Consider the following 22,591-nt stretch of genomic DNA (forward strand, 5'->3'; position numbering starts at 1 on the left):
CAAATCAATTAGAATCTAATTATCACTCTGCAAACTTATAGTGTTAATACATCTTACCTTCAATGGAGTTAAAGTCCAATTAGCGTGCTTTTCATACACATGAATCTTATGAGCCAGCAATTCAGATATATAGACATACCTTCAAAGAAAAAAGAGCTACATCAAAGCACTTGAAGCAATACGACTCAGAAGGTTATGGTGAAGTTGTAAGAACTCTTCCTAGGAAAGAACTTTGCTTAGAGACTGGAAAATGGAGCCCTTCTCAGAGCACGCCCAATTCCAAAAACAACAATAACAACAACAACAACAAAAATCTCGAGTTTACAGTACACAAAGGAGTTTTAATTTTTGAAAAGTTATTTCTAAAGATAGGAACCTAGTTGTCCTTGATTAGAAGGGAAGAAACTTAGTCCTAGTACCAGCTCTTAAATCTGGAAGCAAAATATATTACACTACTTCTCTTAGTTTACCAGATTGTGCATCTCAGGGGATAGTGAGTTCTCTGGGGCAGGCTGCGGGAAAGCCCTTTGACAACCAAGCCTCGGTTGTAAGTGAGGGAAAGTATGAGAAGACAACATGCTTGGCCTGGATATAAGAGAAGTCTTCCTCCCCTCTCACCCTGAGTCTGGTCCTGACCTTGGGCATTTAGTATTTTGCAGGCAGCGCAATGCCCTACTTATCATAAGGAAATGTATGTGGTCAGTGCGTCCCAGGACAAAAAGAAAAATAACTACTAATTATCTGCTACTTGGAAGACCAGGAGATGCTATAAATAATTGAAAGCTTCCCTCTAAATATGTTATTAACTTTCTGAAATCTGTGATGATAGAAGATGAGTAAGGGTCTATATGATGGATACATGGCTTTTGTATATAGACAATGTTACCTCAAGTGTGATCCCCAGACCAGTGTTGCTCTGTGAATTGTTTCAGGGCCATCATCAAGTAATAATGTAAATCAACTACATCATAAAGCACACCGCCTAGTTAGGCTGACTTTTCTCCAATAGTAACACTTTCTTGATGAAGAAAGCAGTGTCTTGATTTACATTTTGGTGCAAGCTCTTTATCTTGTCACAAACCAGGACTACTGAGATATGTAACTACATGCTGTTTATCTTATTATGCACTCAAAAATCTTCCCTCAAAGCAAAGCTATTTAGTAATACTAAATGTTTATCACAGTTCCCCTTCTTGATATAGGGCAAGATTTCAAAAATTTCCAAAGAATTTGAATTTCAAAGAATTCCTCCCAAAAAATTTCAAAGAATATGCCTACACAAAATAGAAAATTTTGATTTGATACATTTTATCCCCTGAAAAGTTAAGATATTTTAACATTCTTCCTAATTTCCTCTTACCAGAATAACATGTTAGAATGCACCATGTTATTTAGAAGATGAGTATGTTCTAAAGATATCTAACAAGAATCTGGGGAAATGCATGACATTTTAAAGAGGTCACATACTTGCCGTCAGGTGAAATGTTGATTCCATTAGCAAAATCAAATCCGTCTGCCATCACTTGAACTTCAGTTGGACTATAGTAAACAACATAAGACCACGCTAAACCCAAATAGAGCTCCCAGGATTTCAAGTAGACATCAGTAAAATAGTGATCATTTGTGGCGTAAAAGTGCTCAGGTCCCACAGCAACAATATCATTTAAACTGCAAATTCAAACACATATATATGATATATACAGGTGAAGGTATTGTATGTCACAGGATTTTGCATTGATTAGCATTCATTAATGGCTGTCCCTAAAATGAAGATGCGGGATGAAGCTTTTACTGTCGCTGTTTTGGTACAGAATTAAAATGACATCAATCCCACATGTATAATCCTCAAAGACAAAGTTACTCTAAAAAACCCTAAAAGGTTCTTATAGCAGTGCAACGTAAAAATCCTATTAACTGTATCTGAAAAATAGTGCTGTGGGGTGTGTGTGTGTGTGTGTGTGTGTGTGTGTGTGTGTGTGTGTGTGTATATACTAAATTCAGTAGACATTAAATTAAGCCAGAAATCATTATCAGGGCAAAATTTATTCATGTTCATATAGCACTCACTCTCATATAGAACAGTCTGGAACATTATCAGGCAGTGGGAGGGAAAAACACTGGCAATCTTGAGACTTGTATTTCAGTTAAAGCTCTGCCACTATTAGCTGTGCAATTTAGGCAAATCAATCATTTCACATGTCAGGGCCTCAGTTTCCTTATCTGTAAAAGGAAGATAGGATGGATTGCTCTTTTGGTCTTAAAAGATCACTTCTGGCCTTAAAGTTTCATGATTCTTAACTGAGGAAAATGTCCATGAAAAAGAATGCTCAGGAACAGGATGGTGCTTTGGCATATTTTCTTTCTGATTTTGATTCTCTCTCCGTTACTGAAAATCTAAGATATATGAGTCTATTTTTCTGCTTTAATAGGTACAACAGTGAACACATAAGTGAGTCATTCTGTGCTGATGGAGGTGACAGAAGTTCCCCAGGGCCATTATCTGCGAGAGAATTATCTCTGCTCCGTTGCAGAGGGCGGCATGGCCAGCACATCAGCTCTGACGCAGCTCTGGGCTCCTGGGCCGGTTAGATAAGCATACAGAGTCTCAGTTTTCTCATCTGTAAAGAGAGGTTAAACAATTTTCCCAAAGTCATACAGCTCATTAGTATAAGACTAAGGGTTATAATCTTAATTTGGGGAGTCTCAGTGGAACTCACAATAAGACAATGCCCGCTGTGTGCTTTGTAGAAAGCCTGCCACTTGCTGAACCTTCCATTAATGGTGGCCACGATCATGACACGAGAAAAAAGGCCTAGGAATTTAGGGTTAGTGTGTACAGGCTCCAGGCATGAACCTCTTCTCTCTCTCTCTCTCTCTCTTTTAAGAGTAAATTTCCAAAATGAGTATACTTTCCAAACCATTTGCATGTGTTCATAAAAAAGAGCAGAGAGGAATGTTTCAGAGTAACAGCTTTGAAGTCTTATAGACCCCATTTGATTTTTTTTTTAAAGATTTTATTTATTTATTCATGAGAGACACAGAGAGAAAGAGAGGCAGAGACACAGGCAGAGGGAGAAGCAGGCTCCATGCAAGAGCCTGACGTGGGACTCAATCCCGTGACTCCAGGATCACGCCCTGAGCTGAAGGCAGATGCTCAACCACTGAGCCACCCAGGGATCCCGTAGACACCATTTGAATGCTGACATAGTCAGCATTGTCTGTGGTGCCACAGCATGTCACTGACATCTATACCTCAGTTTCCCCTCTGTTCTTTTGTGAGGTTAAGGTAAATAAAATGAAAGAAGAACACAAAGACCTTGGCACTATGCCTGGCATACAGGAGATGATCGATCATGACCACTGTGTTATCGTTAATAATATACTTCAATTGTGATAGGTTAGTAATAGGAATATTAATGCTATAAACAACAATATCAACAACCATTAAATACAAAACAGAACATCTACATGGCTAGTCCTTTGTTGGGAGAGCAGAATTCTAGTTAATTGTGGCATGATGGTTTTTTTCAGTTTGGTTCTATATTGCCAAAGACAAATATTTTTGCAAATTTCTCAGAAAAAAATACTCTGACGCTGGGAATCTGGACAAGTATGAAACTTCCAAGACTAATTGTGAAACAAATACAATAAGCTTTCACTATTTCATAGTGGCTTAGAGCAGCGGCTTCAGCCTCAAGCTACCAGGGTTAAAAATCCCAGCTATATCATTTTATTGATGGCATCATCTGGGACAAGTTAAATACTCCAGGCTTCAGAGTTTGTGTTTTTTTAAATCCAAAATGACATAATAATAACACCTAATTAAGAAGATATTCGTAAAAAGATAATAAAGTAATCAGTTTAAATTGTTTATTGTAGCACCTAACTTACAGTTAAAACTCATTGTTACTATCACAATTATTACAAGTACGATTATTATTAGCTCAGCTTCTCCATTCTATATACTCTTCCCTAATTCAGACTTTGGTATGTGGCCCATGTGCCAGACATTCAGTATCCTCATTCTCTTTCCAAAATACATTTGTTGAGTGAATGTATAAATAAACTGTTCCACCAAAAGCTGTTCTCTGAATTTTCACTCATCCTAGGGATGCAGAAGACTTGGGTCATACAGTTCCTATTTAGCTACTAATTAGTTGATTGACCTTCATCCAGTAACTCAGTTTTTCTCCAATTTCAGTTGTTCCATCTTCAAAACCGCCAGATAAGAAAAGAGAGGAGGTGGTCCAGTGAACAGTGAGTGCATACTATGTGCCAGGCACTCTGCTAGGTCCTTGCATGTAAATAACACATGGATTAAAAGAAATCTAGATTTACAAATACCGAGGTAGTCCAATGCTGTTAATTCAAATAAAGATTGGGATTCTAGAAAATCTTAATGATTAGGAGATAAAGATTGTTTGGGAAGACCATGTCAGAATCTTGTTCCAAATCTATCACTAGCCTCACAAACCATATCCTAAAGTAAGTGAGGAAATTGATTTTGTGTTGGGTTGATGGGGATCAGGGATCCCTGGGTGTTTTCCTTTTCTTTGTGTTATGTTGTCAAGAAGCCTAGGATTAGAGCTGAGTGTTAACCACACATCTGCAACTACATAAATCACGTGAGGCCAGAGTAAGGGCAGTTCGGGGAGTTCTTAGAGGCACCAGGTCTCAGAAACATCTAAGATTCTATTTTTTCAATACAAAAGTAAATAAATGAATAAAGAAGCAGCTCATGATGTGGAATTTGTCTGGGAAACTGGTTTGGGTTTGAAATACAAAGTCTGGTTTGGGAGAAGAACAGAGTTATGTCCTAATGACAGCTCGAATGGACATTCTGAGGTCGGGAGCCTTAAGTCAGCACCCAGGCAACCTGGGAAATGACAGAGGAAGAGAATGGGTTTTCTCTCAGGCATTTGAGTCCTCGAAAGTATCTGCAGAAGAACACCTGGAGGAGTTTGTGATGATTTGAAAGGAGAGCTGACCAGGCATTATCCCCATTCCCACTCTGGCTAAATGGAGAAACTAAAGGTGGATTAACCATCCACAGGTGTTAAAGGAAAATAGAAATATATAGCTCAGTACTTAGGCAGAAGTTTGTGTCTGATGGTTTTCAAATGCAAAAGTGATTTTTCTTCTTCTTGAAACTTAAACACCTCAACTGTGGACTTAAAATCTGGATGGTTCACCACCAGCAGGTACACAGTATTATCTGTGAAGAGATTAAAAACAAAAATCGAAACATTAACTGAGCTCTCAGCTGTCAGCCCTGTCTCCAAAAAGCAATTTCAACCCACCTCCAACTAGTACTTAGGGTGTCAGGCAGATGGAATATTTTCATCTTGTAGAAAGAAGCACTTGTGATTGCTCCAAAGAAAAAGAAATGGCTCAAGGAAGAACCAGTGACACTCTCTAAACACCTCCAAACTCCACAGGGGGGAAAATCCTCAACTAAAGAATGAGCAACGCTTGACACTAAAACTCAAAAGAGCTTGTTAAGCTTTCTATTGCAAATGGTCTCAGCAAGATGCAGAGTTGAGATAAAAGAGATAAAAGATGTGGAGAACACGTACATGAGAAGGTGTGGTCAGGTATAATTCACACAGTGTAAAATGATAAATTCCATAAAAAGAACACCTGAGAGATGCTATCAGAGGGAAGCAGCTTCCATGAGTCAGTACAGCTTTAAGGCATAAAAGAGACCAATCTAAGTGGTTAAGAAGGTGTGATTAGAGTTGGCAAGTGAAGTTAGATTATTACAGTCTTTGCTTTAAGAAGCAGAAATCTTTGGAAACTTTGATATGGCCAAATTGGTGTTTAAAGAAAAACAATGCAAAGTGTAGTAGGTTGAACTGAAGATATTTAAACAGAGAAGCAACCAGGAGGCTTCTGGTAGTTAGGCCACTGAACAAACAAGTGTTTATTTTAACTGGTATTAAGTGCTACAAAGGGAAAATAACATGAGATAAAGGAATGAGGAGTAATAAGCTGTTTTCTTCATGACGGGGAAGGTCTGATGAAGTGATGTTAAAGCAGAAACCTAAATGATAGAGGAGACCAAGCCACATTAGTATCTGGAGAAAGAGCATTCCCAGGTGAGGGAGGAGAGTATACCAAGGGCCTGAGGCAGGAGCTTTCTTGGTACATCTCTTAATAGTGAGGTTGTGGATGGAGTAGAGTAAATGAAAGAAAGAGTAGGAAGCCTGCAGCCATAAAGGTAGAAAGGAAGGCCAGTCTTGTTAGGGCTTAGGGTGAGGATCCAGGGCTTACTCACTGGGCCTTGGAGCAGCAGTAAACCAGGTGTGTGGGGAGAAGGGACTGGGCCAGAGGAATCGCGCTGACAAGTGGCAGGAAAGTATATAGGAACATTTGACCAGAAGTATCAAAAGCCCTTGATGATGGCTGAGGAATGAAAAATCAAACATAAGTGAGCACTGAAACCCAGATCCATGTTTTGTACAGCAGATTCTACCTCTAGGTCTTTATCCTAAGGAAATATTCACAGAAGATATATATACAAGAATGTTTATTTTGGCATTGTTTGCAATGAGCATAAAGGCAGAAACAGACTGAATATCCATCAACAGAAGAACTACATTACTGCACTCCCATGCATCTGAATCCTAAACAGCCATTGCAAAGGAGCTCTAAATGCACTGTCGTAGGAAGGAGTCCATAATGTGATGTTAAATGCGAAAGCACTTTACAGAAGGGCTTGCATAATATTACTCCCTTTTATTTTTAAAATGTACAATACCCAACTGTTTTAAAATAAAATATAATGTTGATAAATGGGTGTGGAGATCACTGAAAGGGAACTATATAAGTATATATAAAAGAAGAGATGTCATGGGGGTAGAAAGGTAAGGAAGAAAAGATAAAAGGATGGAAAATCAGTTTTCAACATATTGAGTTTAAAGCAGCTAGAGGAGAGGAACTCAAATAGAATAATCTAGTAAGCTTGAAGGAATGGAACTGAAGAGCTGATTAAAAAAAAAGAATACCCCATTAATAAAATACTCCCAGAAAGTAGGCACAGCTAACGGGTATGACTTGGTTGAACTTTCTGAAATAGAGCAAATAAGGAGGAGGCAAAAGATGAGGCTTTTGGGGAATGTCCAGAAAATTTGAAACGAGTGACAAAACAGTGAACAGGAAGAGAAGCCTGCAGTTGGATCTGAACTATGATAGATTAGTATATTGGAATATCAGGGAGGAGCAATTTACTTGAAGGAGAAAATGGTCAACAGCATAAATGAGGTGGAGGAAAGAAGGAGGGAAGAAAGGAAAGAAGGGAGGGAGGGGGTTGGGAGGGCAGGTGAGCTGCGAGAGAGAAGGTTTGTTAAAAGGGCATTGCTGATGACTTTCAAGGCAGCAGTTTTAGTCACCCACAATGGGGCAAGTCTGGAAGAACGACGGAAGGAGCGACTGTCTGCTGAGACGATGGAGGCCATGACTATAGATGCAGTTCTCAACCCCAACTTTACATTCTATCAGCTGGAGAACTTCTAACAAGTCCTGCCACCCAGAGCTTCCTCAGACTGATTGAATCAGAATATTTGGGCCTGGGATCTGGTCATTAGGTTTTTTAAAACTCCCTGCTGTTAAAAACCACTAAACAAACTTGGTGAAGTTGCAGGATACAAAATCAATACACGAAATCTGTTACATTTCTATACACTAATAGTGAACTATCAGAAAGAGAAATAAAATAATCCCATTTACAAATGCATCAAAAAGAATAAAATACTTAGGAATAAATTTAAACAAGGAAGTGAAAGACCTATATATTGAAAACTATACGACATTAGTGAAAGAAATTGAAGAAAATACAAACAGATGGAAAGCTATTGAATGCTTATGAAATGGAAGAATGTTGTTAAAATGTCTGTCCAGCAATCTATAGATTCGGTGCAATCCCTATCCAAATTCCAATGGCATTTCTCACAGAAAAAAAACACATAACCTGGAAATTTGTATGAAACCATACACACACACAAAAACCCAAACCAAGTCAATCTTGAACTCCTTGCTTTCTAACTATATTACAAAGCTATAGAAATTCAAACAGTGTGATACTGGCATAAAAACAGACACATAGATCAGTGGAACAGAATAGAAAGCCCAGAAATAAACTCATAAAATGACACATATATAATTAATTATATGTGTGTATAATTAAATTAATCTATGACAAAGAAGCCAAGAATATAGAATATACCATAGGGAAAGTCCAGTCTCTTCAATAAATCATGTTGGGAAAACTGGACAGCCACATATAGAAGAATGAAACTCAAACACTATTTTATATCATACACAGAGGTTAACTCAAAGTAGATTAAAGACTTGAATAGAGGACCTGAAACCATAAAACTACTAGAAGAAAACATAGGCAGTAAGTTCTTTGACATAGATCTTGCTGATGATCCCTTTAAATCTGACACCGAAAGCAAAAGCAACAAAAGCAAAATCAAAGTGAACTACATCAAACTAAAAAGCTTCTGCACAGCAAAGGAAACCATCAACAAAATGAAATGGCAACCTACAGAATGGAAATGAATATTTGCAAAGTATAGATCTGATTAAGGAGTTAATATCCAAAATATAAAAAGAACGCATATAGAAAAACAATCCAAAAAAATCTGATTTTAGAATAGGCAGAAGAAGGGCACCTGGGTGGCTCATTGATTAAGTGTCCTTCTCTTGATTTTGGCTCAGGTCATGACCCCAGGGTCCTGGGATTGAGACCCGTGTTGGGCTCTGTGCTCAGGGAGGAGTCTGCTTCAGGATTTTTCTCTCTCTTCCTTTGCCTCTCCCCTGACTCATGATGTGTGTGTGTCTCTCTCTCTCTCTCTCCCTCCCTCTCTCTCTCTCTCAAATAAATAAATAAATAAATAAATAAATAAATAAATAAATCTTAAAAAGCAAAATAAAATAAGCAGAAGATCTGAAAAGATGTTTTCCCAAAGAAGACATACAGAGAGCCAACAGGTACAAGAAAAGATGCTCACCATCATTAATCATCAGGGCAATGCAAATCAAAACCACAACAAGATACCAGCTCACACCAGTTAGAATGGCTATTATTAAAAACACAAGAAATAACAAGTGTTGGCAAGGATGTGGAGAACAAGGAACCCTCATGCTCCGTTGTTGGGAATGCAAACTGGTGCATGAAAAACACTATGAAAAACACTACAGAGTTTCCTTGAAAAATTAAAATAGAACTACCATACAATCCAAGAATTCCATTTTGGGTACTGATCCAAAGAAAACTAAAACACTAGCTTGAAAAGATATATGCTCCCCCATGTTCACTGCAGTCTTATTTACAGTCGTCAAGACATGGAAACAACCTAAGTGTCTATGAATGGATGAATAAATACACACATACAGAAACACACAGAGGAATATGTTCAGCCATAAAAAAAAGAACAAAATCCTGCCATTTGTGACAAAATGGATGGGCCTCATGGGCACTATGCTAAGTGATATAAATCACAGAAAAACTAAAGCATGCGATCTCTTTTTATATGTAGAATTAAATCCTAAAAGGAAAATACAAAATTCATAGATTGGTGGTTGCCAGAGGCAGGGAGTAGAGGGCTGGAGAAACAAGGGGTCACAAGGTAAAAAGAAAAAAGAAATGCAGTTGATGTCAAATCCCACAGGGGTTTCTGTGTGCAGCTGGGGTTGAGAATTCATGTAGAGACCAAGGAAATGGCTACAAGTACAAAGGAAGAAATGGGAGGAAGGCATAATGGATGCGGGCAATATGTTGATAGTTTTGAGATGTGGGGAAGTAGTTTGCAGACAAAACAGAGGAACTAGTGGACAGAAAGTCACTGAAGCTGACAGGGCTGAGAGAAAACTGGCCACAGCAACTTTCTGTCAGTGGATATAGGCATTGGCAGATGCCTTCAGTTAGAAAAATCTATCCCTATAAATTCCCAGATCCATAAAATTGTTCAAAATGGAAAACCCATAATGATCAGGGCTAAATATTATTGCTGTAGTAATTATAGGGATAATGTGAATGTTGGTATTTTTAAAAATAAGTGCTTTACAAATCTTAAGTATTTTAGCATACTCAAGCATCAGAGTGGTTATGTTTCATTAACACAAGGGATACGTTTAACAGAATAGTAACATTAATCATGATTAAACTTTAGTTGAATGAGAGAAAATAATTCACTTTTAAACATTTTTTAAAATTTGGTTTTGTTTTTATTTTTTTTTAAGATTTATTTATTTATTCGTTTATTCATTCATTCATTCATGAGAGACACACAGAAAGAGGCAGAGACATAGGCAGAGGGAGAAGCAGGCTCCCTATAGGGAGCCGGATGTGGGACTTGATCCCAGGACCCAGGAATTACTACCTGAACTGAAGGGAGATGCTCAATCACTGAGCTACCCAGGTGCCTTTGATTTTGTTTTTTTTGTTTTTGTTTTTGTTTTTTAAGATTTTATTTATTTATTCATGAGAGACAGAGAGAGACAGAGAGAGAGAGAGAGGCAGAGACAGAGGCAGAGGGAGAAGCAGGTTCCATGCAGGCGGCCCGATGTGGGACTCGATCCCGGCTCCCCAGGATCATGCCCTGGGCGGAAGGCAGGCACCAAACCGCGGAGCCATCCAGGGATCCTCTGGTTTTGTTTTTATAAACATTAAATATCATTACCTTCATCTGTGAATGTGCTAATCCCATGAGGGTTAAATGAGTACTCATCGAATTTACTTCCAATGATCTTCAGTTCTAACACTGTTTGATCTTCTTCATTCAGGTCCACTAGAAGCATTTTGCCAGGTTTATCAGGTTCAAAGCTCTTTATTCCAGGATATCTTAATCCCTTATAAAACATGAAGGGGAAAAACAGGCATATTACACATACTTCAAAAGCTGATTAAGGGGGCAGCTCCAGAGGCGCAGTGGTTTAGTGCCGCCTGCAGCCCGGGGTGTGATCCTGGAGATCCAGGATCAAGTCCCACGTCGGGTTCCCTGCATGGAGCCTGCTTCTCCCTCTGCCTGTGTCTCTGCCTCTTAAGAATAAATAGAATCTAAAAAAAAAAAAAAAAAAAAAAAAAGCTGATTAAGGTGGTAGATGGCACATGGGTTCATACTGTCTGCTTCAGGTCATAGGGCCACATGGGAAGCCTCTTGGTTGGCTGGTGCAATAGGCCCATGGGGGTTCCAGAAGCCACATGCTCCACCAGGCCACCTACACAACACACAGGCAGGACCATTCTATCACCAGCAGCAGAGCCATATGTGCCCCATACCACAGTTTCTAAGTCATGAGAAAGATAAAAAATGGAAAAGTAGACCAAATGGGTGATTGCTAATGGGCTTCAATCATATAAGCAGGAAATATGGAGAGAACATTGGTTATGCTTTTTATGAGATTGACACACTGTCTACTGGGCTAACGAGGCACCTTGGTTACAGTTTTTATTTTTTTTTTAAGATTTTGTTTATTTATTCATGAGAGACACACACAGAGAGAGAGAAGGCAGAGACACAGGCAGAGGGAGAAGCAGGCTCCATGCAGGGAGCCTGATGCGAGACTTGATCCCAGAACTCCAGGATCACGCCCTGAGCTGGAAGGCAGGCGCTTAACTGCTGAGCCACCCAGGCGTCCCATGGTTATGGTTTTTATTAATCTCCTGGCAAGTTCCTTGCAACTATCTTAATGACAGAATTTTCGGGGAAGTCTAGTGAACCCAGCAACAACTTCTTTCTTAGCCTTCAATTAGAACAATACAGCTGTTTTTTGTTTTAGATGTTGGGGTCCCTTATAAGATTTTGCTTGGAATATGTTATTCTGTTGCTTAAAAAGGCGGAGGGGGGGTTACAAGTCACTGCTATAGAAGTTGATTAGTCCATCTTCATAAGAGAAAACTGACTAAATAAATAACAGGCAGCAGCGGGTGTTGACTTGTTTTGATCTATGTCACTACCATAGTGCTTTGTATGCAGAAGTTCAACAAACGCGGTGGCTTCACTCTTCAAAGTGTGGAAATTGTGAAATGGTATAACAACGATTTTATATGAAAGAGCTTATTTTGAAAAGTGTGAAAAAAAAAGAAAAGTGTGAAAAAAATGTAAAATCTAAATGACATGTGAGGGGATATATATATACATAAACATAAGCCCAGTTTAGTAAATATTTGACTATACCACCTAAGTGCTTCAAGGGATAGACCATTGATGGAAAGCCATTCTTGAACTCATTGGACTCACAAATTGCTACAATGAAAGATAAAGTAGTATTAGAGTTCGGTGTACACACAGGAATACAAATATGCATAGAAGGCATACAACCATAATTTTAACACTGGTGTAAATGCATGTATTGTTTGTTTGTTGAACCATACAACTGCCTGTTTTATTTGAAGGTGGGCATTGGTAAACAGCAGGCTTACACAAAAGACTTAAGCTGCTGGTTCCAGAAGATGGTGTAGAGTACCATAAAAAAAAGGAAACAACTTACAGAGCTAATGAAAGCTAGTCCATTAGGAAGTATCTCCAAGTCTTCAGAGCCAGTTTCTGCCAGGAAAGAGAATAGTCAGTACAGATTGTTGTAGGTGATTGCAGGGTACTAGTGATCCTTTATCACCCTTCCTCTTATTTGATAGATTCAGAATAATGAACTCTTTCATTTAGTTATTCAAGTTGACTGATAGGATTATATAAAAATCAGAAGACATTGACATAATTAAGTGTAATTAACATTTACACTTAATATATATTTTTTTTAATTAATGGACTAGAACTTTTTCCAGAGAGTCTGGAATCTCTTAAAGTTCAGAAATTCACAAAATTTATAAAAATATGATAATTTGAAAATAGCTTGCTGTTTTGCTAACAACAGCATAAACTACCAATATATGTTAATATTTAATTCCAAACCCAATAAATTCTTTGAGAACCATATTGGAAATATATATTGGAATATATATATATTCCAAATATATATTGGAATATTGGAATCTTCCAAATGCTTCCGTTAAAATGGAGACGCATTTCATATGCAAAATATGGATCTACTATTAATTATATACATCAGTAAAATATCACCAAGTTAATTATATCTTAAGTACATGTAAATTTTAAAAGTCTCAATCAACCTAGAGACAAATGAGATTTTTGATTGGTACTCTCAGTGGAGTTGTTTGTTTTTCAAATATCCAGTGATATCTAATATCAATAACATATTTATTTTCTAAAGTAAGATTGCACTGTGAGGTATCTGGCCAAACTTATTGTTGCTGACTGAATAAGTCACATGGTCTAGCCTTTCCAACCTTAGTCAACCGCAATAAGTGATTCTAAACAAAGCAAAACAAAACATAACAAAAGCATGGATCTCAAACAAGTTGTCCTCAAATAACAAAAGTGGTTGGCTGAAACCAGATGGGGACTTGAGTCCTGTGACACTCCCTGTTGGTTGCTTACCAGCTGCTATTCCCTTAGCCTTTTATCTTTGCTGACAGGGCCTGCCTTCCACAATGGAAGCCCGATAATTACTTTCCCAGCTTCCTTTGCAGCTAGGGCACCAGCCTGTTGTCTATCTCTGACTAATGAGATCTGAAGGGAAATCTGCTGAGAACTTCTGGGAAAAATATTCCTCTCCTACATTAAAAGAGAGATGTGTGAGGGTAAACCTGGTGGTAACTGCTAAGGTTGTGAGGGCTTTTAAAAATTTTTCCCTTTACTCACTGCTTTTTCTCCTTCCTCTGCCTTCCCCTGGAATCTCCTCAGGTCGTATTACCATAAAATTAAACATTATTTCCACTATTGTTCTTGCTAACGTGACCAAACAAAAACAAACTATGAAAAACTTAATACTTTGGCCATATGTTGGTGAAGTCAAAAGTCAAGTATGTTGGTATTTATAATTAACTACTGACTTAATCATTCTCTCCCGGTTCTGTTTTTGAACAAAATTAAGCAGGTTATTAACCAAATAAATAGCAAGATAATACAGCAAGTTTCAATGACCACAATTTTAACACCAGTGGAAATGCATATATTTTTTGTTGGTTGAGCCATATAACTGTCTACTTTATTTGAAGGTGGGCATTCAAATAATGCCCTTACTTCGTCCTGTCACATACTTACCTATTCCTTTAACTAAATTACAGTTAGGAAGTTCTACTGGGGTTACTTCTCGGAAAGCATTGAGTCGTGTTCTGGGGAAGAAAAAAAGGAATAGAACTATTCAGAAATTTATAATTAAGTTGCAAAAGAAGCTGCCAATAAAGTTCTCCTCGACTGGCCTCTGCCTGGATTTCAACCCCAGGATTAGTGGTCCCTAAAGTGTGAGCAATTCTACGGGACAAGGCCAGAGCAAGAACCATGGTGCCGCTGGGTACATTCAGGGTTTATTTAGCAGAGGTGGATGGATCCACAAAGGAAATACATAGTGTCCTCTCCAGAGCTCTGTGCACTTTGGCAGGAGGAATAGGAACTATTTCATCAGCTGTGTAAGGAGTCCTATGTGGAAATTTGGGTTAAATAGCAACATGGTTCCAATTTACTCCATTGATCTGTTCGGGCTGCTGACAGATGGGCCTCCTACCCATCTGCCCACTCTGGCTCCAAAGCCTGGACTGGGCATCTGCTTTGAGGTGTGTCACCTGAAAACCACAGGTGTGCTTAAAGGATTTATAACTTCAGAAAATCACACCCAAAGCCAGCATATAAAGACATTTCACACACACACACACACACACACACACACACACACACTGAGTGCATAAACATGGCAGGGAACATTTGAGGGAAGGACAGAGGGAAAAGGACAGATGGGAGAAGGAGCAGAGCAAAACTATTCCTGAGGCATTTAAAAGAACTAGCCCACAATGTCAGCAAGGACAAAAGATGTAAACGATCACATATTTTTTAGAACTAATTATATAATATGGTCTTAGTGAGTAGCTACAACTATCTAAGAATGCTCAGAAATATTATTTGGTTAAAAATAAGCTGAGAAATTATTCACTTGCCTTACTGATAATTTAGTCTCACAGAGGAAGAGGATGGGCCAGGGGGCACTCTGGATAAAATTCTTAAGATTGTAGAAAATAATAGGAATTTGGGGTGCTTCATCTTTCATCCTTTCATTTAGAAAAAAAAAATGTAACATGTTCCTACCACCATGGCACTGTCCATCAATCTCACGGTTAGGATCTGATCTACCAGGTGGGGGTGGGGTCTAGCAATCAGTTTTGTTAAAGCACCCCAGTTTGTCCTGAAGCATAACCAGAGTAGAGACCCACCAGCTGGGTGCTAGAGCTCCAAAGGTAAATGAGTAGATGGGGAAGTCCTGGCCTGTCAGTAGAGGGTGGTTCCCTGAATGATGAACCTGAATTTACAAATCCAGCTGCAAGGGAAAGTTGGGATCTGCCCCCTATGACCTGAGAAACTATGGAGTATTTAATTTATTTATTTTATATTTTTATTAATATTTTATTTATTTATATATGACAAACACCAAGAGAGAGGCAGAGACATAGACAGAGGGAGAATCAGGGTCCCTGTAGGGAGTCCGATGCAGGACTCAGTCCCAGGACCCTGTGAACACATCCTGAGCCGAAGGCAGACGTTCAACTGCTGAGCCACCCAGGTGCTCCACTATGGGGTATTTTAAAAAATGGGAAAGTTCACAATAAAGAAATAAAGGGAAAGTGATGATGCATTTGGAAAGCATTTTGCATGAAACACACACACACATACACACACACCCCTAAAACAGGTTCACAAAAGAATACCCGAATGCATGTAATACATTTTTAGCTTTTCTATTCAATTCTATTTCGTTCATTTTAAAATGCTGGCCATAGTCTACTAAAATTGATTTGTGAATCACCATTCTGAAAAATATTAGTCTAGAGAAATCTCAGTGAATATCTGTAAAGTGCCACAGGGGATTCTAAGGACCAGCACAAACGATGGGAAAGGTACAGGTCCTATACAAAACAATTTAAAAAGTGACACAGAAGAGATTCAAAGATGTGAAATCACTGAGTGGGCCAAGACTTGTTGGTTTTTTGTTTTTTGTTTTTTTTTGCTTTAAACTTTTTTATTTTTTTCTATAGGATATAAAAACGACACCCAGAGTAGATAACATAGTGTAATGAATTTACTGTTCCCATCACCTTCTTCAACATTTATCAATACATGATCAGTCCTGTTTCATCTCTACTCTGACCCACTCTCTACTTCTTTCAGATTATTTTGAAGCATATTTCATTATATTTTGTTTTAAACTTTTTTGAGTGGGTCAAGACTTGTGAAAAATACCAAGGACAGCCAAATTAGCTTTTCTCAGAGTCAAAACCACACAGGAAGAACAGGTGCACTGCCTGGCTCACAAGGCCCATCAAACATGATGGGATCATAGAAGGCAGAGAAAAAGCACAACAGATCAGCTCAACAGATCAGCTCCTATCCTACTGCAGGCTTCTCTCACATGGAAAACAATCTCTAACCAGGAAAGAATAGAATAATCACAGCTGCCTGGAGCCCAGGGTAGCTAAGGAGGCATGAAGTCAGCACTCAGTTGCTTGGAGTTCATGTTTGTGGCCAGAAAACACTCATGTCTCAACAGAATAATCATTGCTACTACAATTGAGGTTCTGTATATACCCTCATTTAATCTTCAAACACCTCCCTGGGGTATTACTTTCCCTACTTTCTGGATGACGAAGATTAAGTGGCTTTCCAAATCCACGAGGTTATGAAGTGGCTGACTTGGGACTGGAACTCATTAAGAATGCAAAGCTCACACTCAATCCTCTGCTCAGAATGTACAGGTAACACTGCTTGAAACTGGAGGAATCACCAGAAGACAATTCTGTGTTATGATAACCTAGTTCATATTTTTCTATCTTAATCTCCATGACCAGGAAATATCTGATCAAGGGCTTGTTAGGTCCAAATGTCCCAGGTCTAAGGTATGATGGTATAATGTGTGAGATGTGTTCCTGATTCATAAGGCCTCTGAGGTCTGGCCAGAAATCACACAATCCCCACTGTGAATTATCCTTCGCAAATATGTGCTTGCTTCTTAGAAAAGAAAGTAAGGATCTTTAGTTTATGCATTAAGAAATCCACTCTGGAACTTACCTTGGGGCCATATGCAGCCTCATCAGTCTACTTTCTACCACTATATACACTCCTCATTCAACCAATATTCCCTATTGGGATCTACTGTGTGCCAAGCCCTATGCTAAGGGCTCTAATACATACTGCCCCAATTAATCTCCTTGTCACTTTTGAGGCAACGATTAATATTTTGGTTGATTGGTAGGTAAGAAAACTGAGACATGGAGAAGTTATGTTGTTTGCTTGTTGTTGATTATTTAAAAGGATAGAGTTGGGATCTGAAATGAGGTGTCATGGTACAGGGCCCTTTTCTCTATATTATTGTCACACTTCTTTGCATTTGTTCACACTTCTCCTTCCACCTAGAAGCTCCATAGCTCCTCACCCTGGGGGGGAAGACTCCTCCTCATGCCTTTCTGTAGCTCCTCCTGGACTTCTGTGATAGGATTAACAACTCCTTTAGCCTCATTAGCCTCCACATATATACGTCTAGCAAGTCTCTTACCTATTGTTTTGCAGTTATCAGTTTTTGGTCTTGTTGCTCATAGTAAACCCTGGGATCTGTGAGCGAATACTGCATGCTATTTACCCCTGTGACCCAGCAAGAACCCAGTGGTGGCAGAGACAAGGTACTCTGCAGATGTCTGCTGAGTTGTTTTGTGGAAATACTAGGCTGGTGCACCAGATGGAGAAAGTGGTATCAGTTGCATGAATAGAAAAGGCTGGAGAGTTATTTATACAACCTTAGCCTAGGGTCACATGAGGTATTATCCTAATATATATTCAAATATCACTCATTAGGTGGATCATTCATAGGTGGATTTTTGCAATAGCATATGGCAAAAATAAAAGCTAACATATGTAACTTTCATGTGCCAGATTTCATATTTATCCTACTGTGATATGTATTATTATCCCATAAGTTTTGGGTGGAGAGATAGGGTCAGCATGGTAAAGTGACTTGGAAGTTGCAGAAATGGCATCCAGGCCAGGTCTGCTGGAATCCACCAATGCCCTCTTCCCACTGTGGCGTGGAGTGTGGAGTGGGTGTGGGGTGCTGAAATGCTAAGGCTTTGCAATCTCCTTCTACTGAAAGGAAACAGTGTCTCCCACGTTATAAGCAGCAATTTATAAATGGGGAAGTTGCCACACAGATGCCACATTCCACTCCCCCAGGGCGCTGTTTCTATCAATTAGTCCAAGGCATGCCTTGGATTTGCACGTGCACAGCCTACAAGGTCACAACAGAGGACTACAAAGATGGGCAGGGGAGACTACTGATCCAGAGGAGCTCTCTCAGCTCCTTCCTCTGTGCTGTTATCACCTCGAAAGCATCAGTTACCCCCCTCGAGACATCATTTGAATCCTTTCACAAGTTCCCTCTAACCCAGACCTGTACAATCTCAAGTGAACCTGCCCTCCTCCTGTATACCTATCTCTGAAGCAAAAAGGGTGTTTCCACTGTGGGGCTTTGGCTTGCTCCCCTTGGGAGCCTCGGGACTACTCTCTTCCCTTGTCTTCCTGGGGCAGATTCATGATCTTCTCTGGGACTTGAGGGCCTTACCTCTAAATGGTAACAAAAGTAATTTACTGCTTCTCCAGATCTCTTGATCTAGTTTTAACAGGATTTGAATGTCCTTTTAAGAACTACCTATAAATCCCTTGGGGAATTCCTTAAATAGTGCTGATTTGGATTCAATAGAGTGGGATGAGGCCTGAGATTGTGCAACTAGAGGGAGCTCCCAACTGATGTTCATGCATCTGGTCCACAGCCCCTTTGAAGACTGAGGCTTTAGGGCCTTTCAAACAGTGGGTGCAATTTCCCTTCCTTCTCAAGTCTGGGCTGCTCCCATCCTCCATTACCACCCTCCTCCTGGCCCTGCATTGCTCCTATTCCCCAGGTTCTTCTAGATTCCCTTTCCCTTCTAAAACCAAAGGTTGGTTCATCTCACTCCCACTTTCGTCTTCCCTTCTCAGTTGTCTGATTACAGGTAGATGGGTTTTTTTTTTTTCATTTTTAAGTGGGATTTTTAAAATTTAAATTTTACCTTGTTAACCTACAGTGCAATATTGGTTTCTGACGTAGAATTCAATGATAAATCACTTACATACAACACCCAGTGCTCATCACAACAGGCGGCCTCCTTAATACCCATCGCCCATCTAGCGCATCCCCCACCACCTCCCTCCATCAACTCTCAGTTTGTTGTCTATCCTTGACAGTCTCTTTTAGTTTATTACCCTCTCTCCTTTCCCCTGCCCTTCCTATATGTTCATCTGTTCTCTTCAATTCCATATATGAGTGAAATCATATGGTATTTGTCTTTCTCTGACTTATTTCACTTAGCATAATACACTCTAGCTCCACCCACATTGTAGCAAATGGCAAAAGTTCATTCTGTTTGATGCCTGAGTAATATTCCACTGTATGTATATGCCACATCTTCTTTACCCATTCATCTGTTGATGGACATTTGAGCCCTCTCCATTGTTTTGGCTACTGAATACACTGCTATAGACATTGGGGTGTATGTACTCCTTCAAATCTGAATTTTTGCATCCTTTGGGTAAATATGTAGTGGTGCAATTGCTGGGTCATAAGATAGTTCTTTTTTAACTTTTTAAGGAATCTCCATATTTTTTTCTAGAGTGACTGCACCATTTTGCATTCCTAATAGTCTAACAGGGTTCCATTTTCTCTGCATCCTCACTAACATCTATTAGTTTCCTGTGTTTTAATCTTAGCCATACAGGTAGAAGTTTAAGGACTAAGGTCCCCTCCCCATTCACTGGACCCAGGTGCTGAAAATAAAGCAGTAAGTTCTGAATTCCAAACCAGACTCCAGGTCTTCCCACTGAGGCAGCCCCACAGCAAAGCATCTCCTGCAGACATGCTATCCACATCAGGAAACCACAGGCAAGGCCAACAAAGGGACTTGCAGAGACTGATGTTATGTTGGGCTATTATCATATCATACTTTGGTCCTTTCAGAAAAATCAGAATCAAGTTAGAGGCCCAGAAACAAGGCCCAGGTCCCCTTGCTACCTAAGGATAGGTCCCAACATTTTGAGGTTGAACTTTGTCTTGGTGCAAGTCAATGCTATTGAATAGTCCTTTTCAAACCATATCCCAGAGAGTTTGACAGAATGTTTATAAATGGTACCAAAAGGGAATGAGGTGTGGGCTGATAAGTCTGTGAAATGATGACTTAAAGCAAAATTTGTTTTGTTTTGTTTTGTTTTGTAGCTGAAGGAATTTTCAAAGCTTTTCAATATGCCAGAGTGCACTGCCAGTCTCCAGGAAAAGGCTATAATAGACATTTCCCAAATTTATGTGTCCAAAGAATATGGGGTTTTTTTTGTGGAGCAAATCTTGTAGCTCATGCTTTAAGGAACACAGTTGGGGAAATATTAAAGTTGAATCATATAAGCTAAGACCACATGTTGAGAGAGAAACTTTTCAGGGTTGGGGTAGTAAAGCTATGCTTTTACACAAAAACATATACACCATGCCTACAGTCTCCATTCTCAGCATAAATTAAGAAAGGTAAACCAGAAAGACAAACCCTCACTCCTTCCTGGCAGATCTGTAATCCTTTGGAAAACATTTTGGTGTGGGGCCATGGGAAAAGTGGGGGGAGAACAAAACCAGGTACAGATGAAGAATTGAAAGGATAAAGCCTAGAAGGAGTGTTAGATCTTTATATCTCATTTATTTTCATCCCAGGATAATACCATGACTCACATATATGCAGGGGGGGGGGGATATACATATTTAAATAAATATAATAAAATAAAAATATATATGTATATATAAGGATTCTCCTTTAGCATCTGATAGTACTATGTTTAATGAAAATCGACAAGCCATAATTTTTACATGATTTGAACCTCAAATCACACTACCTGTTACTTTTCTCTAACAGTTCATGATTACAAAAATAATCAATAATTAGAAGAAAAAACCCAATAGTTTGTAAAAAGTGGTTCTGAAAGAAAGCTTAGGGTCATCTAAGATTTTTAAAAGTCTAAACTGTTCAATTTGATTTTTAGTAATGTTTTACTTTTAGGTAAATAACTAGATATTGACTAAACCGTAGGACTGAAGATGGTCTTTAGACTTTGAACCCCTGTAAAGTTACCATGAAACTACTGAAATGTTCTGAAAAACTAACCATCCCCTCCCACCCTGTTTACAGTACCTACAGTTTATAAGTACTTTAAGGAAAGCAAAACACTAACATTTATTGAATAGTTACTATATCCCAGGCAGGGTGTTAGCAGCTTCCTATATGAGTGTGTCTTACTGGTTCAGGCTTATTGAAGCAGGGAATGTTAGAGATATAAAATGATTTGCCCAAGATCCCATAATGGAAGGAACAGAGCAAGAACCCCTGGCATCAAATACCTGTGCCAGGGTTCTTTCCTACCCGCCACCTTCTACCCCCACTCCCTCACCCAACTGGAGTGGGTAAGGGGTCAGAGCAGGCCCCTGCAGGGTGTGTTTACTCCCACCTGCTCTGCTTCACAGGCATTTTATGTCTCCGTGTAGCCTCAAATTGAGAATCTCCAAGCTGGGAAAGATTTATGCCATGACCAGGCAGCTCCTTCCCTAACTAACACAATAATCAGAGGGAGATCCCAGGTCCGGTGATCTATTTAGAGGTGAAAATGAGAAGTGAATCTCATAGGCATATGGATCTTCATGAAAAATCAATTTGTGTATGCCAACCACTTGGCCATCACACCAGTGATGACTGTCTCCTTACTTCGTGTCTCCGGCCGTGAACAAGGACATGTTTTCAACCTGTGGGGTGTGCATCTAAAACTTACCTGGGACTTTTTAAAAAAGACTACACCCGACTTCCAGGGGGCCTTCCTGTGGTTGGCGGGGTGGGAAGGACCCGGGCTGCAGCCCTCACCACAACCCAACTTACAGATAAGAAGCCCGGTGATCTCTGAAGAGCGCTAGTCCCAGCCCCAAGAGGGTGAGCACCATCAGCTTTGCCATGGCTCGGACAGGAACGCAGGCCTGGGCCGGGCTGAGACGCAGCCTGTTGGAAACTGAGCTGTGGCAGCCTGAGCCCAGTTAGGGCCGCCCGGATTGCCCTCCCCGTCCCTCCCCTCCCTCTCCGCAGCACCAGGGCACTGGCTTGAGATCAGCAGCAGAGGCCGGAGCTGTGTGCTGCCCAGAGGCTTTAAAGAGAAGAGAGGAACAGTTGCCTAGACTGGGCAAGAGGGGGAGAGCATGCTGGTTGGTGGAAATGGAGAGCTGTGGGAAAAGAGAGCCAGGCTTCGATGAGCCCTTGCTTTGTGGCCACAAGGTCCTAATCCCTGTGGGTCAGAGGAGTTCATGTAATGTAATCTCCGTGACTCAGCGAATAAAGGCACAGAGGAAGAAAGGACTGTGATTAGACCCCCCAAGGTCTCACTTTCTTCTCCCCAGGCTACTGCTATTAAACATCTGGATTTCAAGC

The 22,591-nt window shown here is 39.8% G+C and overlaps 1 protein-coding gene across 1 annotated transcript in view; it reads right to left on the reverse strand.

Moving 5' to 3' along the window:
• The window catches only part of PON1 (paraoxonase 1), a 34,947-nt gene extending 12,693 nt beyond the window's left edge, over positions 1–22,254 (reverse strand). Inside the window, exons 1-7 of the mRNA XM_025471309.3 lie at positions 22,052–22,254; positions 14,127–14,197; positions 12,496–12,551; positions 10,686–10,854; positions 5,089–5,215; positions 1,468–1,668; positions 58–139 (exon numbers count right to left, since the gene is read on the reverse strand). Coding sequence (XP_025327094.1) covers positions 58–139; positions 1,468–1,668; positions 5,089–5,215; positions 10,686–10,854; positions 12,496–12,551; positions 14,127–14,197; positions 22,052–22,125 — 780 coding nt within the window. The 5' untranslated portion in view covers positions 22,126–22,254. The remainder of the gene's footprint in view (positions 1–57; positions 140–1,467; positions 1,669–5,088; positions 5,216–10,685; positions 10,855–12,495; positions 12,552–14,126; positions 14,198–22,051) is intronic.
• Positions 22,255–22,591: the final 337 nt, after the last annotated feature.

This window comes from Canis lupus, chromosome 14 (assembly GCF_003254725.2).
Source record: "Canis lupus dingo isolate Sandy chromosome 14, ASM325472v2, whole genome shotgun sequence".
NCBI classification, from domain to species: domain Eukaryota; kingdom Metazoa; phylum Chordata; class Mammalia; order Carnivora; family Canidae; genus Canis; species Canis lupus.